Below are 18,745 nucleotides of genomic sequence, written 5' to 3'. Positions count from 1 at the left end.
AATGTTAGAGCTCTGATATTGGTGGAGCAAAAGATGTTAGAGTGTTTTGGGGTGGGGGAGTGTTTCAGAGGACCAGCATAAGCCTTTGGGTCCCCTTTGGAACCAAAGGAGGAAATTCAATTTCAAATATTAGAGAGGTGGGACCTTAAGTGACTCTGAGGTAGCTGAAATATACTCAGGAGTCTCCCGTTACTTGTTCCTTCTCCACCCAATCCTGTATCATGCAGTAGGTTTCTGGTGCTAAATTACATCTGGTGATAACTACTGCCAAAACATCACCATGAATATTCATAGCACAGTGAGCATAACAACCTTTGTAAGTTTTCAAGGCTACAAATTATGAAATTTCTCCAGTGCATCAGTCATTCTGCCGAAATCTGAGTATGAATTCACCAGCTTGTGTTTCATGGAATTAGCCATTGGAATTTGTGTCGCAGCTTTGCCTGCAAGTTTTATTTAAATTTCATTTTAAGTGGAGGAATTTTAAAAACCGGGTGAATTATTTTACCCCTAGCATGACATCTTAGCTTACAGTCATGTTGAAAAGCTGTGCGCAAAACAGGATAGTTAGTATTTTTCTTTTTTATTCTAGCCCTAGACAAGAAAGATCATGGTAAGTGAAAATATCTCGTAAAGGGCATGAATAAACTAATATGAATATGAATTTGTTATACTGCATTGAAAATTATGTCACTGCTATAATCCTTTATGACAGGGTAATCAGTAATAAAACAGTGCAGTGAGTACCAATTAAGGAACATCAAATCACTGAGCATGCTGTTCATGCTGATTTAAACAGGAGATGATTGGAATAAATGGATTTAATATATACTTTTTTGCAGGCTGTAGCTATTCTGTCATATCTACAGGAGCTAGCATATGAATAATCTAAGGGGGATACCTACTTATATCTCTAATGGAAGACTAATGAAAAGCATTAAATTTTAGAAAGCCTGCATTAAGACCTGTTGTTAAAAAAAACACATAATAGTAAACGGGAATTTTCCTGCTAGCTTTAATAGTTTATTGCTGGAGAAATTACAATGGAGATGAATAATTTTTCTTCTTGTTGCTATGCTTGTTTTCACTCTGCAGTTTGTTGATGTTTCTTACATTAGTTGATTACAGAAGCTATTAGAAATCTTTTAAGTAATCTTATGTGAATCCTAATGTATTCCCACCATGCCCTCCCACAATTATTGTCAAAATTCTTAATAGTACTAAGCCAAAAAATTATATAATTCAAAATTTGTCTTATTTCCACCATTGTCATCTGAGAGATTTTCTTAAGAAGCTGTGAGGCTCAGGGGTTTTGGGGGACGGGGGACGGGACATGCTCATATTTTTCGAAGGTCTGAGCTTTTGCTAGGAAAGCAACTATATTTTTATAGTGAAATTTGAAATTTTATAGTAAAATTTCACCCAGGAGGAAATGATACAGAGTAGAGAAGTAACAGGCACAACATAATCCTTTCTCTGCCTGCTTCTCAGCTCCATAACAAACTACCTTGAGCTATTTCCCCACCAGAGTTACAGAAATGTGTTTAACTTCAAAAAAGGGGTAAGTGCTGTGCTCTGTTTCTTTTCCGTTGCACATCACCCTCCCACAAGCATCATTTTTCTCGGGAAATAAATGGGATTCAAGTTTGTTACGCACCAAGCCTAGTTTTGCCCTTCTATTCTCTGAGTATTTATTTTGGTATGGAGCTGTTATTTATGTACAGTATTAACTATATTTATACTTCCACCAAATAACATATATTTATGTTAATTATTGTAAGGGTGGTATTCAACTAAGTTTTACTCAGAATAGACCAACTGATATTAATGAACACGACTAAATTAGGTCTATTAATTTCAGAGGGTCTGCTCTGAGCAAAGAGTAAGTTTTAGAATATTGGTTGCAATGCCTTTGGCCATGGTTTTCATTTCCTCTCCCCCATTTCTTATACTTGAGCTCCTGACAGACCCTAGGCATGGCAAACAAGGAGAGAGAAGCCAATTGGCAGATGATGATAGCATCGTATTATCTTCCTTTCTAGTCTTTATTCCCCATCTCCCATCGCACTCCTTCCAACCCTTTTGTACCATTGTCTTCAAACACAACTTAATGACTTTTCTTACACATCTTCTCCTTCCACCTCCTCTAACCTAACCTTTTCTCCAGTCCAGATACTCCTCTCTGTTACCTACTCACCAGTTAGCTCTATAAATGCTGTAAGATTCCCCCGTTAAATCCCACCCTAGTCTTCCATTTCACATATTCCCTTCAGCAAGCTACCTCTATACTTAGGATGTTTCCCAATGGGGGACTTAATATTGCCAACAGGTTGCTCAGATATCTCACACACGCAGGTTGTTGGCAACAGGTTTTTTTTAACTTACTAGATTTTCTGTAGAAAGGATAAATCTGAAAGAAATGATATCATGTGGACACTGAAAAATTTGTGTGCATGAACACTCATTCCCTAATGAACACCCTCCTGGAAGTATCCATGCTGTTATTCTCCTCCCTTCCACCTTCCCACATCTTTCCTTAAATTCACCTTCCAAATGCATGGTTTCCTTTTTCACTTATCCTTTCTATCTGTGTCTTGCTCACAGACGTCCCTATGTTCCACACTGGGTCCTGTACGATTCCATTTTATTCTTCCTTCCTATTCAGTGCATACACTGAGCCACTAATGGTATGGACACATGGAGCCATCAGTACAGATGTACATGACACATACCTTTTATCTTTCCGTATGTCTGGTTCAAATCTTTCATTCTGCATGTAGCTATTGTAAATTGCACAGGGGTAGCCATGTTTAGGGACGCGGGTGGCGCTGTGGGTAAAACCTCAGTGCCTAGGACTTGCTGATCAGAAGGTTGGCGGTTCAAATCCCCGCAACGGGGTGAGCTCCCGTTGTTCAGTCCCAGCTCCTGTCAACCTAGCAGTTCGAAAGCACCCTTAAGTGCAAGTAGATAAATAGGGACCGCTTTATAGCGGGAAGGTAAACGGCGTTTCCGTGTGCGGCGCTAGTGCTGGTGCTGGCTCGCCAGATGCAGCTTCGTCACGCTGGCCACATGACCCGGAAGTGTCTTCAGACAGCGCCGGCTCCCGGCCTCTTGAGCGAGATGAGCGCGCAACCCTAGAGTCGGTCACGACTGGCCCTGATGGGCAGGGGTACCTTTACCTTTACCTTTAGCCATGTTTATTTGCTGCAGCAAAAAATCTGGGAATATTTCTGTTTTTATTGCCGTGTACCAATTGGAAGCAATGGTCAGGTGTGCTTCCTGCCAGCGTCATCTAGGTACTAGTACAAAGCTTTCCAGACTTTTCATGCTGGTGACAAACTTTTTAGACACACGTCATTTCACAACACAGTAATTCAGTTTTGCTAGTAAACCAGAGGGTAAACTAACCACTTTCCAGCCCAAGGAGGAGCGTAGGCAGCATTTATGCCACATGCCTACACACTGCAGCAGACACACTAAGGTGTCACGACACACAATTTGGAAAGCTCTGATCTAGTAAGATGCCAACTTGTCTCCTAAAAGAAGTGAGTCACCAACTACATTTCACCAGTGCTTCAATGTCTGCCTTTTGTGCTCAGTTCACATTGCTGATCATCACTTACAGAAATCTATGTTTGTGCCTATCACACCTGAATATCCCATCGTAATCTCTCTTTAAGAGATTTGCTCATCAAGTTAAGATTCCAGGGATGCACCAAGCAGTAGCATTCTCCATGGTGCATCGAAAAATAGGCAGCCAGAAAGAGTACAGACTGGAATGGCACCAATTCACTCCACCATCTCATCCTGCATAATGTCACTAATGACTCTTACAAAAAGGGCAAACCAGGTTCAGCTTCACTGATATTATCTTAGAGTGAATTCACACATGCTGATTAAAGCTACATTTGGTAAGTGTTTCAATGAAACTACCTTCGTAGATCAGTCGATACATGCTAGGCTAGGCTGTTGCCACTGCAAGTTGGGAGTAAATAAGCTACTCACATATTGTCTGCTTTTTGTTGGTTTGTTTATTTTGTTTGATTGACGATATACTCCATCAGTTATTCCAGGTGCTTTATAGCATATTTAAGCAAAACAGTGCAATATAATACATAATGTACGGGTCACACTTATATTGAACTTAGCCTACAGTAAGTGACTAGAAAATAAGGCACATGGTGTGTAAGTAAGTTGCAGTGTTAAACATTAAGCATTATTTAACCACTGCCCTGTCTTTAAAAAGCAGCAGTCAACCTTTACTTGAAATGACAGCTACCTGTGGAAAAAAGCAAATAGACTTTCTCTTATTTTATATGTTACATGCTACATTGTATATATGTATCTGTAACCTTGTTTCACTCTCAACTTTGAAAGCATCTGTTAGTTTCTTCTGCATTGCTAGGTACCGCTGCTTTCAATAAAATAATGTAGTTCTGTGTTTTGCATAATTGGCTAAGTACGCTGAGACAAATAAGTGGATTGCAGAAGTATATTGTTTCTTTTTTGAAGTAGTGATAATCCAGGACAAAATTAAAATACAGTACTTTTTCTGTCCAGAATGTCTGAACTGTACACAACTTGGAAATCAAATATATGGTTTTTCAGTTTGGCCGAGCTGTAAAGCTCATGTGTTACATAACTGCTTTAACATGAACTGAAAATCAAAAAATTTTATGACTTTGGTTAGGTTTGCTCTACATAAAAGACAAGGCATAACAAAAACAGCTATAAACTGTAGAGTTTGAAATGTGTTAGTTTTTTTAGTCTGAAAATGCATTTTTAAAATGCTGAGTCTTTAATCAAATGATGACTGTATATTTTGCTATAGAGATGATGCTTTAAATTTTTAAACACTGGGAAACTTTCTATGCAATGTGAGATCTCATTTCAGCAAATCACTGCTCTTTCTGTGTGTAAATTCTGAACAATTCCTTTCCTACATTACTCTTCTGAAACGTCTGTCTGTTCTCTTTTTTCTTTTTAATTCTCAAGCTCACTATTTGGATAAGATAGTTAAAGGTACTGTATATTTGCTCTTCCTTGACATGCTTCCATGTATCTCTGTGTATATTATAGCAACCATTCCACTAGACTTGGCAAGTGCAACGTATTTTATATGTACTCCATGAATTATAAATTTCATTCATGTTACTTTCCATGTTCCTTGGATTTAAGAGATAAAGACTTTTAATGTTTTTTTGTCACCTGTTAGCATTTTTACTAAGCACTTTGTAAGTTTCACTATATCCTGTATAAATGGATTAGCTTTGATGATATCAAAAACTGAAGATAGCTGTGCATCTGCTGTTTGTGGTTTTTTAAAAGCCTTCTAGCTCTTGTTGCTTGAAGGAATCTCCTAGTCGTCCTATACGATAAGAAAAAAATGAAATGTTAGTCACAGGATGAGAAAATGTCATAGCTTCAAGGATACATTGCAATAGAGATATGTGTGTAAAAGAAGCCAGTGGTGCCATTGGCCAGGATCCATGTCACACTATGGGTGGTATCCCATGTAGACCTACTCAGAGTAGACCCACTGAAATTTCTAGACAGTGGGTCTACTTTGGGTAGAACATAGTTGGATATGGGTCCATATATGAGTGAAAAACACCGCTGTGCCTTTCTATTGTTCCTCACTGGGTCCTTGCCAGGACCTTGATGGCTTTGTGCCATGTGCAATCAGAACATCATGTGCACTGCTTTGGATGCTGGCCATTGCAGTTGACAAGCTGCTTAAATTTATAGAAGCTCCGTAGTTGCTTTTATTTTTTTATTTTTTTTAAATTGTTTATAAGCTTTTTAAAAATAAGCTTATATGTTAAAATATTTTATTGCCATTTACTAAGAAAATCTGTGTGAGATCAAATAATTATACTTCGTAGTTTTGGATTGCAATGGAAAAGCTGATTTAGCCAACTCTTCACTGAGCATGTACCACTAAACAGCGAACGTTCTCATATCTTCAGTTGTGGTAAAAGAAATGTGTTTTTGTTTAATTATCACAAGTACTCCCCTTTTTTCCAGATTGCCTTTCTTCTCTTCCTTATCTGTGCTTTTTCATTAGAGTATGGCAATATTCATGGCAGAATCCAGGCTTTCGTATAATCACTCTTGAGTGCATTCAATTGTTTTCTGTAATTCTTTGCCAGTAGGACAGATAAAGCTGTGTGTCCTCTGTAACCAAAGTGGAAGAAAAACATTTCAGAAGTAAAAAATTTACCTTCTGCACATACAATTGAAAAGTGCAGATGGCAAATAGTACCTAAAGAAAAACTGGCAGCCAAATCTAATCTCAGCCTGGCATGATGACATGATATCCATAACTATAGCTTCATCATACCTTGTCATGAGACGCTACTATTATTCCCTTCCATCTGTAAGTACTAATTTTTGCTAGAGGCAATAACGGCCTTAGAATGATTGTTTCATTTGTGCTGCATAAGTGGAGAAAGAAGTACGTTAATAATTATTTAAGGATTCCTAGCAAAAAAAGATGGTTTCAAGCACACGTGTGAATCAACAGAAACAGGACACTAGGCTAGTTCCCAGAGACACTAAACAGATGCAACTTAATAAGGTAGTGGCACAAGTTATATTACATGCTGTATAGAGTTAGAAATAACTGCTTTGTCCTAAAATACCTGATTTGTAGCCACTGATCATAGTTCTGCTTCTGTACTTGCTTATGTGAATGTCTTACCGCAGTCATAGATAAGGAATACTAGAATTCTACATATATATACATTTATATATCTATATATCTATATCTATATATATATCTATATAGATATATACTGTCGTCATTCTCATACAGGTCATGTTGGCTGCATGCCAGTTTTTCCATCAGTAGGAAGTGACAGATGCTGTTTTTGATGTACTGTTAGATGAAAAAAAAAAAGTAATAGATTTTGGATATACGAAATAATTTTAATTGTTTCCCAAATTTTCCCTCCTTGGCCATAAAAGCAGACAAGATAGGATATAAAGGTAACAGCACAAAAGCCTTAGGGAGATTGTCACAAAAGAATCACTCTCCGCTATCTGTCTTGAAGCACGTCACTACCGTGTTTTTGTTCAGTCTATCAATGTTTTATTGTGGTCCTTATGGTATTTCATTTTGTCCGTCCTAAGTAATCAAATACGCACAGCTATTACATTTAGTTGGAAATCCTGTCGGTCCTGTCCCATCCGTATGCAGCCTGAATCCTAATGTTTGTTAGAATAGATGCTAAGCTGCTTCACTATTTCCTGGGCTTTGCTTATTCTGTGAAAAGGAATGTACTTTCGGCATAAAGTATAGTCACTGAAACTGACCTATACTTTGTGCAATTATTTAATGCACTGTAATTTCACATGAACACATGGCAACTCTTGAGACCAGATAAAATTAACGTTGCTGAAAGCAGAGTGGCACAGCTACTTTGAAATTTCATAGGATTTATTTAAAATAACAAGGAGCTTAACGAAATCTATACCATCAAGTAACCAGCAATGCATATACATCAAATAATTATTTCCTCTATAAATGCAGAACCCCTGTCGTTTTGCTTAGAGGCTGTGTTGTGTACTATGTTGTGGTCATATTGCCTGCTACTCTGATAAAGAACATGAAAACATAATTTTGTCTGGCCTGCAGGTATTTAGAGGTTTCTTCGATATATTTCCTGCCTGCACAGGTAAGTGGTGTCTCAAGTGTCAGACCAATCAAAGATGCCACTTAGTTAAGAATTAGAATCCCAGGTAATGTTGCTGCTACTCTCCATGTGCAATTACAGTATTTGTGCTGTTCTGAAGGCCTGTTCCCAGTAAGTGTCCCCTGTTCGTATTTTGATTAGATTTTAAATTGTTGTAATAGCTAAATCACATGCAGTGTCATTTTTTTTGTCTGTTTTAACAGAGGGATGCCCTGGCTTGTGTAATAGCAATGGAAGATGTACTCTGGACCAAAATGGCTGGCATTGTGTTTGTCAGCCAGGATGGAGGGGAGCAGGATGTGATGTCGCCATGGAAACTTTATGTACTGATAGCAAGGACAATGAAGGAGGTAGGAGATGCAGAGTGAAATTCCTGCACTGCTAAAAAAAAATTGTAAAATTATCGGCTTCCCAATCAGGTGAAAAAAATACTGCTGTGAGAATGATACAGAGCTTTTACTACCTGTGATGAGATACATGCAGGAATGTGCTACAACATTTATTGCCTTCATTTAGTATGCTATCAAATCCTTAAGAGATGGTTACAGCAGGCAAAATGTGTACATCGAAATCCATTAGTGAGCATTAAGTTCCAAGTGGTAGTATTTTATCTAAGGGCAAAAATAATACTGTAATTCAGAGAGCTTTATAATAAAGCTGCACACATGCCCAACGTGAATAGTTGTGACATCCACATTCGGGAAAGTTTTTCAAGAGGTACAGATGTTGAGAAATAATTTAGTAAGAACTTCACATTTTTAAAAGATCCATTGTCAGCAACAATCTAATCCCACCAAGCTTCTTACTAGCACAACTGTTCCTTATCTGATCTCAGCTTTGACTCATTCCTGTGTTGTTCTTATAGCTCATTACTGAAGGCCTTCCAGAATAATTTTTAGCAACTACAGCAACATTACCACACCTTCCCCTGCCTTCCATCAATGCCTACAACTTTATCTCCACTTCCCCCCAGCCCTATTTTCCACTCTAAAAAAATCATCTTGAGAGCAGTACATGTGAAAAGGATCTAGGAGTCTTGGTTGACCACAAACTTGACATGAGCCAACAGTGTGACACGGCAGCTAAAAAAGCCAATGCAATTCTGGGCTGCATCAATAGGAGTATAGCATCTAGATCAAGGGAAGTAATAGTGCCACTGTATTCTGCTCTGGTCAGACCTCACCTGGAGTACTGTGTCCAGTTCTGGGCACCACAGTTCGAGAAGGACACTGACAAACTGGAACGTGTCCAGAGGAGGGCAACCAAAATGGTCAAAGGCCTGGAAACGATGCCTTATGAGGAACGGCTAAGGGAGCTGGGCATGTTTAGCCTGGAGAAGAGGAGGTTAAGGGGTGATAAGATAGCCATGTTCAAATATATAAAAGGATGTCACATAGAGGAGGGAGAAAGGTTGTTTTCTGCTGCTCCAGAGAAGCGGACACGGAGCAATGGTTCCAAACTACAAGAAAGAAGATTCCACCTAAACATTAGGAAGAACTTCCTGACAGTAAGAGCTGTTCGACAGTGGAATTTGCTGCCAAGGAGTGTGGTGGAGTCTCCTTCTTTGGAGGTCTTTAAGCAGAGGCTTGACAACCATATGTCAGGAGTGCTCTGATGGTGTTTCCTGCTTGGCAGGGGGTTGGACTCGATGGCCCTTGTGGTCTCTTCCAACTCTATGATTCTATGATCTTCTATGTACCGCCCATTTCCAGTTCCTCATAGTACCTTTTGGCTCTCTGTCTTCTGTCATTGCAATCATACATAAATACATATTTGTATGCTACCTTTCCACAATTCAAACCATGCTCAAGGCAGCTTACACATTGCACCCCCCCTCCCACAAACACATTTAAAAGGTCATGGAATGTTAATAAGCCAAAGGTCTGGTTGAAGAGAAATATTTTTGCCTGGCACCTAAAGATATGTAATGATGGCTCCAGGCAAGCCTCCCTGGGGAGAGCATTCCACACATGGAGATCCACAACAGAAAAGGCTTGTTGCCACCCATCGAACCTCTCATGGATGAGGCACACAAAGAAGGGTGTCAGATTATTTTTCCAGGGAAAGGGACAGTTAATATGGGTAGAGGTTGTCCTTGAGGTATTGCGGTCATGAGCCGTTTGAGGCTTTATGGGTCAAAACCAGCAGTTTGAATTGAGCCCGGAAACTAATTGGTAGCTAATGCAGTTGGTTTCCAAACCGTCTTCAGATGCAGCCCTATGTATAATGCATTCCACTAATCTAGCCTAGAGGTTAGCAGAGTTAGGCTATATGTCATGGAGTGGTTGGACAGAGAGGAATGATAGGAGGAACCAGCTGGGGAACCCACAAGGGAAGAAGGTTCAGACCCTGGGGATTGGTGGTGGGGAAACAATGAGTGGTCAGAGGAAGAAGCGGAAGTGTTGGAAGCTGAAGAGTTAACGGGGCTTAGTGAGCTGGGAGCATCTGTGGTGGAGAGAAGTCCAGAATCAGGGGCAGAAGCTGAAGCAGAGGAGGAAGGAGGCTAAGAGGCAGAGATGAGTCAAGCTGGTGAAGACTCACAGGTGTCTCCCTTTCTTGCTGCGGCAAGCTGCCCTTCCCCCTTGTCTCCCAGAACCAGAAGAAACATGTAAAGGATGGAAGAGAGGTTGGTTTCATAGAGGCACAATCTCCGTTTGCTTGAAAATAATCCTGGAGGGGAGGGGACTGAGAAGGTGGGGGTCATTAACAGGGACACATTTCCCCTGTCTCTCTCCCGACAGAGGTCAACATACAGGGCGACCAAAGCTGTTTCTGTGTCAAAACTAGGCCTAAACCCCAACTGAAATGGTACTAGAAAATCAGTTTCCTCCAAAAGCATCTGATTCGAGTAGCAGGTAGTAGCAGCCAGATGGGATGGTATTTCTAGCCTATGTGGGTGGGCATGAGAGAAGCTGTTCATGTATGCAAGGGAAATGCTTTCTAGATGCTCAGTTCAGTTTACAGTGCCATGTACAGTGTGACTTGACTTGTATTGAAACACAGCCCGTGTTTTGAGTTACCTGCTATAGGGTCACATTTGTTGCTATGGCTAATTTCACTGACTGACCTGCTTTGCATGGTTTTGAGTTTTCTGTTTGTGGTTTCACTGATTGAATTTCAGATTGTATGCTTATCTACATATCTGTAAACCTTTACGAGAATAACTTCAAAATGCTCAGTTCCTTAATAATGTGGTGTAGAATTGTGATGTAGAATTGTGGCAACGTATTTCGCCTCTTCCTGCCAACCTAGCAGTTTGAAAGCACCTCAAAGTGCAAGTAGATAAATAGGTACTGCTCCAGTGGGAAGGTAAACAGTGTTTCCGTGCTCTGCTCTGGTTCTAGTCATGCTGGCCACATGACCCAGAAGCTGTATGCCAGCTCCCTCGGCCAATAAAGCGCGATGAGTGCCGCAACCCCAGAGTCGGCCATGACTGGACCTAATGGTCAGGGGTCCCTTTACCTTTACCTATTTCGCCTCTGCACTCATTCAATTGAATTATTTCCTTTCGGTTGCTACTTTTCGTTTCCAACCCAGTTGTGGTCTATTTTATTTTAGATTAATCTGTCCTGATAGTGTATATAGATGTGCTTCTTGGTGACAGGAGAGTTTTCCACATGTGCATTCACTTACCACATGAGTTACAGATAGGTAGCCGTGTTGGTCTGCCATAGTCAAAACAAAACAAATTCCTTCCAGTAGCACCTTAAAGACCAACTAAGTCAGTTCTTGGTATGAGCTTTCGTGTGCAGTGTATCTGAAGAAGTGTGCATGCACACGAAAGCTCATACCAAGAACTGACTTAGTTGGTCTTTAAGGTGCTACTGGAAGGAATTTGTTTTGTTTTACCACATGAGATGAGTGAGGTACTTCCATGTGTGCTCTAGACTGAAGCCTCGTTCCTAGCCTCTGGTCGTTTATTAGAAACCTAGTGTATTCTTCTGCCTCCAGGTTCTTGGTATTGCAAATCCACTATGAGATTGGGCCTGTTTGGTTGATTATACCAAGAGTAGCATAAGCTTTATGCTTTGCACATGCTGCAGCATTGCTCCCTCTTTCATGCAGGCCGCAATTAAAGCAGGAACACTATAATAACCATAGTTTCCTTTTTTATCAAAACTGGGAAACTGGTTACCAGCTGAAGAACAAGCCAGGTTTAATTGTTTGAAGTTGCTTCTTGCCTTGTACCTGGTTAATTTTGAGTTTTTCTTTGTGACTGGAACAAAGAGGCTGCATGCGTGGGGGGGGGGGAGCGGCATGCATATCTTCGCTTACCAACCCAATATATGATTGTCTGAATAGGTCTGCACGCACACCTATATAGAAATTCAAGCATCTAGTAGGGAGTCTGCATGACATATGACAAATTATGTTTTCTTAGTGAAACCTGCTACCTTTGGATGTCATTGCCTTCCCTCCAAAATATAAAAAGGAACATAGATACCTTTCTTAATCTTTAAAATCTCAAGATTCTATATATGCTTCAGTTGTTATTCTTTAGTTACACCTTCCTTAGCAGAAGAAGTTTAATATTTTCCTTCCTGTACTTGAAAGGTTTTGTATAGCCTCTGATTATTTTGTACATTTTCTCTTCACAGTTTCTAGTTATATACTGTTTGAAATATGAAGATCAAAAGTGCATACAATAATCAAGATGAACCATGTGTTTATATGGGAGCAAGCTGGTATAATTAGAATTTTTATAAAAGCCCATAGTTTAGATTTTTGTTGACAGGTTGGACTTAGCCCTATGGGTTAAGATATTCTGAATGCAAGACTATCATCTAGTACTATAATGATAATTTAGTGGACTTGAGCATTCTGTGATTTTCTTTCTTAATTCAAACAAAAATTGTTGTTGTTGAACCATAAGAGACAGGTGCAGTTTTTGGTCCCAACTACAATAGACCGATTATTTGGTAAAGGGATTTTGCCTTTGTTATTTTACACATGGGGCAATAGAATACTTGGTAAACTGCACTAGCTGTATAAATACAGAGAGAGAGAGAGAATGAAAAATGTTTTTGCAAGTTAGAAGGAGCCAAATTCATAACCATCCGTCACTCGCTTGGGCAAGTAGCTGATAAACTTCATAGAAAAATAACAAACAGTGTGTCCCTGTATCTTGACTGGTGAAAATGAGATTCTTTTCCTGATTGATGTGAGTGGGGAGGCTTGTAAAAATGCATTTCCAGCTGATTAGTTCAGAAGATGTCAATCTCAAACAGTTTTATGACCTGCAGTCTACATGCCAGATGTACATTTGCTATTTATAAAGTAACAAAGATGAATGACTAAATTTGAGCATTCCTCTATGGCAACTGTGCTAAATATTGCCTGCAGGACAACATAGAGCAAACAGAGCAAAGCCCCCAAAAGCACCTATTGCCAATATAGAGCTTTTAACAATTAATGTACCAGATACTGATACTAGCATAAATTGGTTTAAGCCCAGATTGACAAGGCATTTGTCTATTACTCTGTTATTTTAAAGAGAATACATTTTGAAGAAAATCATAAATACATTTTAACTTAATTAGTGACAGACAACACAAAATATGTCAATAGGTTAATATTTGTAAAGTTTCAAAATACTTTGAGAAGAACAAGCAGCATTTCTCAAACTGATACATGGCAATCTCACCTGTATCTTAAGATGTGAACATATAGGAAAGCAGATAATGAACATGTTTTCTAAGCAGAAAATATGCATGTTGGCAAAGTCACCAGAAGTGTTTACATTCTGGACTCCATACATATTTTTCTGGAAGAAGCTAGTGTGTTACCCTTCTGTCACTAGATGTTCATGCAGTTTAACAAATTAAGTAGCCCAGAAAGATGGAAAATGAGTTATGAATGCTGAGCCAAAGCACATATTCTGATGTGTGTAAATAAATACATAATTAGCAATAATTAGTAGTTGTTGTAAAGGTAATTTGGGGATATGATGAAAAAGAAATTGAAGGAGGAGGATAGACGTATGTGTGCTATTTTGTGCACATACTACTAATCTCTTTGGATTGTGGTCACAGTGTAAAGTTTAAGATCTAGCTAATTAATCATGTTTCCCTCAATGGCATTTAATTTAGTGGTGGCTAAAAACTAACAAAGCAGTAAGGTTATTGTGCTAAGTGATGTATAGACATTAAGTGATAAATAGAACTTGTCTCAAAAGAATTGCTACCAAGACAGGAAGACAGACAGACAAGATAAGAGAAATATAGGACACAGAAGCAAACAAAAAACAAAATTATTTTTTTTTACTGATTTCAGGTCAATTTCATATTTTCTTTCATTTTTCAGTGCACTGAGAAGCAGGTTGTATCATTTTTAGAAGATGATAGATAGGAAAATGTAGAACAGAAAAAAGATCATTTGAGAATGAGAAATAAGCAGACTGGTAGGAAATAATAAAAGGAGCTGAGGAGCAGCAGAGCTTGCACAGCTGACGCATGGGGAAGCGTCTTCCCTGCACATCAGCTGAGCTGGTCACGTGAGCTGGAGGGGTAGCGGAGACTTCATTGAGCTGCTCAGCTGATGCACTGGGAAGCTTTTCCGTGCATTAGCTGAGCAGCCTCCACAAGCCTCTGGCTAACAAGGAGACCCTCACCAGAGCCTGAAGAGGATGTCCTCTGGGCTCTGGGGAGGGTCTCAGTGCGAGCTGGAGGGGCAGCGGGGCTTGCTCAGCTGATGCACAGGGAAATGGCTGCTGCGCTACCCCACACATCCTCTTTGGGCTCTGGGGTGGGTCTCCTCGTAAGCTACTAAGACTCTCCATGGAATTCCCCATTCTATGTGATTTCATTGACTTGCGAGGGGGTTCGGAATCTAATCCCCACGTAAATGGGGATTCACCTCTGTATTTAAATATGTTGTGCACATGTGTGAAATACGCAGGTTTGTATTCACTATGTTATGTTATATAAGCTGGTATTCATCATTAACTGATTTGCATTAAGATTCAATTTGCTGAGCATATATTGTGTTCTTATATATATATATTTTCAGCTGAAAGAGCGGCTGAAATTACCTCTGCTTGTAGCAATGTAGCCTTTCTTCTAAAGGAAAAAGAATCCATCTTCATAAATGTTCTTAAATATTTAAAGCTGACTTGCAGCTCAAATGCTTTAAATATGCTCCAAGAAGCAGCCAAGCTGCAGTTACCTGCTTCTCTTTCTAGAAAACCAAATAACCTCACATAAAAGCTACTTTAAAGGCCCCTTGGAAATTATTTAATATTTATAAATCAGCAATATGTGTGTTAGCTATATCTGTGCTGGCATTGAAATGAAATTCTGCAGTGATTTGAAATCTGGTATACTTTGAACTTCTCAAATTGCAACAGTACTCAGTATCAATTCACAAAAATTTGTGGGTACTTTGTTTCTGTGCCAACATCTGCATGAAATCTGAATTTCATTGTAGCTTTTGGAACTTGTTTGCATTGTACTAACGCATCACTAAGCAAAGGACCCAGAATTATCCCAAGCTATATCCTGCTCCTTCAGAGGCAGTGTAAACCCTGTCAAGAACAGGCCACCTACTACCCATCTGGTCCAGGGAACTGTCCACTAACAGTGTCTCAGTTTTATCTGGATTAAGCTTCAGTATTGAATGTGTTGCCCTCCAGATGTTTTAGGGCTCAACTCCAGACAACTTGGCCAATGGTAAATCATGATAGGAATTGTGGTCTTTCTCTCTCACCATGTGATATGATGAAGGGGGGGAGTATGTTTTATTGTTTCCCAACTTACCTAGAATAACACACCTAGGGTTCCTAGGCAGCATCCCCTTAAGGCACTGTCTAGACTTTGCTTAGTTTCAACAGAGTTACTCTATCTTGCACCTTTCAGCTATTCTCAGAGACCTTTTTAGTAACTTTGAGGGTCCTAAATTTGAACCAGCAGTGAAAAGGGCAGCTAATGCTTTTCATATTCTGAGCATGCATATTGCTTCCCCCATCACATCAAGGATCAGATTTTCCTCTTGGGGGAATTGCAGCTGGGGAAATAATCACTTGTAAGCTGTTGGCATCATTGTGAATCTCCACTGGATGCATGAGGCGTTTTTGGCCCTAACGCTTAGATCAGGGAGGGTTCATATATATATATGCACGTGAACACACACACAACTGCTTTTGTATAGTGCCTATTCCAGTGACATGCCCTTAAAATAACAAACCAAAAAATATTATTAAGGCTGCCTTTGAGTACACTGTTTCCAGAAAGATCAACTCACCCACACACTTGGTTATATGATTGGGAACAGTTTACATACATAAAACCTGCAAAATTCAGCGTGGCGTCTTCTCATCTACTTTAGTGCAGCTATGATGCATAGTCTTACCACTACAACAGGAACCACAGATTTATAGCTTAGGATCCTGAAAGGCAGGATTCTGACAGTTGACACGTTAACTTGGAAAGTAAACTGGTTTTCAGCCTTTCCCTGGTGTGGTTATGCAGTTGTGATGTTTGCATTATATTTATAATAACTGTGTTTTTGTATGCACTTTTTAGATATTCATCCAGTTCTGTTGTGTGTGTGCTATTTCTCTTATTTATTTTGTCTCGAGTTTCTTTAATATGCAAATTTATATATGCCACATTTGCAACATGGACCCTCTTCTTCATTGCTTTCAGATTATTACTTAGCACAATATCTGTCCTTTATTCCTCTGAAAGGCCTGAAATAACTTCTAAACTTCTAATATCTTTGCTTATTATTTACACTGTGAAAACTGCTGAATATGATTGTTGTCTTTAATTGCTCATTAGGGAAAATGAATAGGAAGTATTGCTCCTTTTCTTCTAACTTTTTTGTCTGTAGATGGATTAATTGACTGCATGGATCCTGACTGCTGTTTGCAGAGTTCCTGCCAAAACCAGCCCTACTGCCGTGGACTGCCGGACCCACAAGATATCATTAGCCAAAGCCAGCAGTCACCATCTCAGCAAGCTGCCAAATCCTTTTACGATCGGATAAGTTTTCTTATAGGACCGGACAGCTCCCATGTCATTCCTGGGGAAAGCCCTTTCAATAAAAGGTGAGGGTTTTCTGTTATTCCTTTTGCTAGACTTTGTTTCAAGGATAGTTGGAAAAGTACAAAATTTGGGACTCTGCATGGCTGATTTTGTACAAAACTTCAGACAGACAGTGATACTGCTTTAACATAGCTTTTTATACTGTGTACTGTCTAAGTTCTAACAGGGCATTCCATTAAGGATTATATAAATCTTCATTGACCCAGCTGATTTGGGTTAGCACAGTTGGAAGTGTATCAAAGTGATGAAAACGCCTCAGAAGGGAAGGCAGTGATGCACTTTTAAAGCTGAGCTCAGTAAATAATATAAATTATGAATTAATGTAATAGAACTGTTAACTGCATGACAGTATGATTGCAGAAGCTGCCTGCCTGGTGCTTTGCAGAGTGGTTATATACCTGAAAATAAGCTAGTAACTGAAAGCAGGTGTCCTGTGCCTTACTGAGTGAAAGTAGATGATTTACTCTGGAACTCCTGTGTCTGCAGTAATTTAGCTGCATTAATGTAGTTGAGCACAGCGGTTGATTAAAAGTTGTAACACAAATGTTCCTTATTACTCCTTTAAATTCTGTGCTTTGCAGCCCCCGCAGGTTTACAGATTGCCTAAAAATTAATTGGCAAAACACTTTTCCGTAGGGAAGTGCAAAAAGATAGGCTGTTTAGAAGGAAAGCCATGAGTTTATAATTTTAAAACACCATTGCTAATTTATTAATTTTGCACACTGATCCAAAATGCTTTGGTTGTGATCCAGAGAGCCCCTTTATATGCAGTCAAGAGATTGTTCGCCCTAGTAGGGGTCTATCCAAACAGCAGTTCCCTCCTACTGTAGCATATCATAAACGGCTTTTAAAATTCATGAAACTTAAAAAGATTCTTACAGTGCAGCGCAGGACGCTTTTGTTTGAAAAAACAAAACAAAATAAAAATCCTGCTTCATACTGAGGGTGCTCCTTATATTTATCAGATTTCAGCCATTGGCTTAGAAGTAAGTTATTTTGATCCCAATGAAACCTACCACCAAGTGAGTGTGCTCAAGTTTGCAGAGTTAGCAAGCAAGATGCAGCAGTTCAGTTCTGAATACCATTACTAGGAAGTAAGCCACATTGAATTCAGTGGGGATTGTAAATAAACATGCCCAGGATTTTACTGTACAGTGGTACCTTGGGTTAAGTACTTAATTCGTTCCGGAGGTCCATTCTTAACCTGAAACTGTTCTTAACCTGAAGCACCACTTTAACCTATGGGGCCTCCCGCTGCCGCCGCGCCACCGGAGCACAATTTCTGTTCTCACCCTGAAGCAAAGTTCTTAACCTGAAGCACTATTTCTGGGTTAGCGGAGTCTGTAACCTGAAGTGTATGTAACTGAAGTGTATGTAACCCGAGGTACCACTGTATAAGCAGATAATATTTTTACATGTGAACACAGAGGCGAACCCGAATCTGCTGCTGTGTACATGTGACAACAAACCAATCAGTTACCACTGTATTTGTATGATGCAAGTGTTTGTCATATTCACACTGTAAGTAATTCGGTGTACACTGAAACCATCTCAGAGAGACTATAGATCCAAATGAGTTTTGAAATAAGGCAGTGGCTGCACAGTATACAACGTTGTGAACTAACAAGATGTTTATGCTTTGGTACATTGGCATGGAAGTGCTTGTTTGGGAAAATATTAAATGTTGTAATTTTGTACCTTTCCCTACAGTCTTGCATCTGTTATAAGGGGCCAAGTATTGACAGCAGATGGAACACCACTCATCGGAGTTAATGTGTCGTTTTTCCATTATCCAGATTATGGGTACACCATCACTCGTCAAGATGGAATGTAAGTTTCATATCACGTATGTTGAGATAGCAGTACAGAAAATTAACTTGCCTTATTTCATCAAAAGTTGTTTTGAGATTTATGTCTACACACATGTTTATGTTTATGTCTACACACACACACACACACACACACGAGAAAAGGACTACTGCTTCTTCTGACAAACTTAAGAAA

The 18,745-nt window shown here is 39.4% G+C and overlaps 1 protein-coding gene across 30 annotated transcripts in view; it reads left to right on the top strand.

The window, feature by feature from the left end:
- TENM3 (teneurin transmembrane protein 3) overlaps positions 1–18,745 on the top strand; it is a 1,299,256-nt gene that overhangs the window by 1,217,897 nt on the left and 62,614 nt on the right. For 20 of the 30 annotated variants that reach the window (XM_081875177.1, XM_081875172.1, XM_081875167.1 and 17 more), the window contains 5 exons: positions 4,996–5,022; positions 6,970–6,990; positions 7,901–8,047; positions 16,527–16,743; positions 18,452–18,571. In XM_081875177.1, the coding sequence (XP_081731303.1) occupies positions 4,996–5,022; positions 6,970–6,990; positions 7,901–8,047; positions 16,527–16,743; positions 18,452–18,571 (532 nt within the window). The remainder of the gene's footprint in view (positions 1–4,995; positions 5,023–6,969; positions 6,991–7,900; positions 8,048–16,526; positions 16,744–18,451; positions 18,572–18,745) is intronic. The other 10 variants (XM_081875189.1, XM_081875179.1, XM_081875176.1 and 7 more) reach the window with 3 other exon arrangements.

The sequence above is a fragment of the Podarcis erhardii genome (assembly GCF_964252035.2).
Source record: "Podarcis erhardii genome assembly, chromosome: 9".
Classification (NCBI taxonomy): domain Eukaryota; kingdom Metazoa; phylum Chordata; class Lepidosauria; order Squamata; family Lacertidae; genus Podarcis; species Podarcis erhardii.
This window is presented reverse-complemented; position numbering and strand designations above follow the sequence as displayed.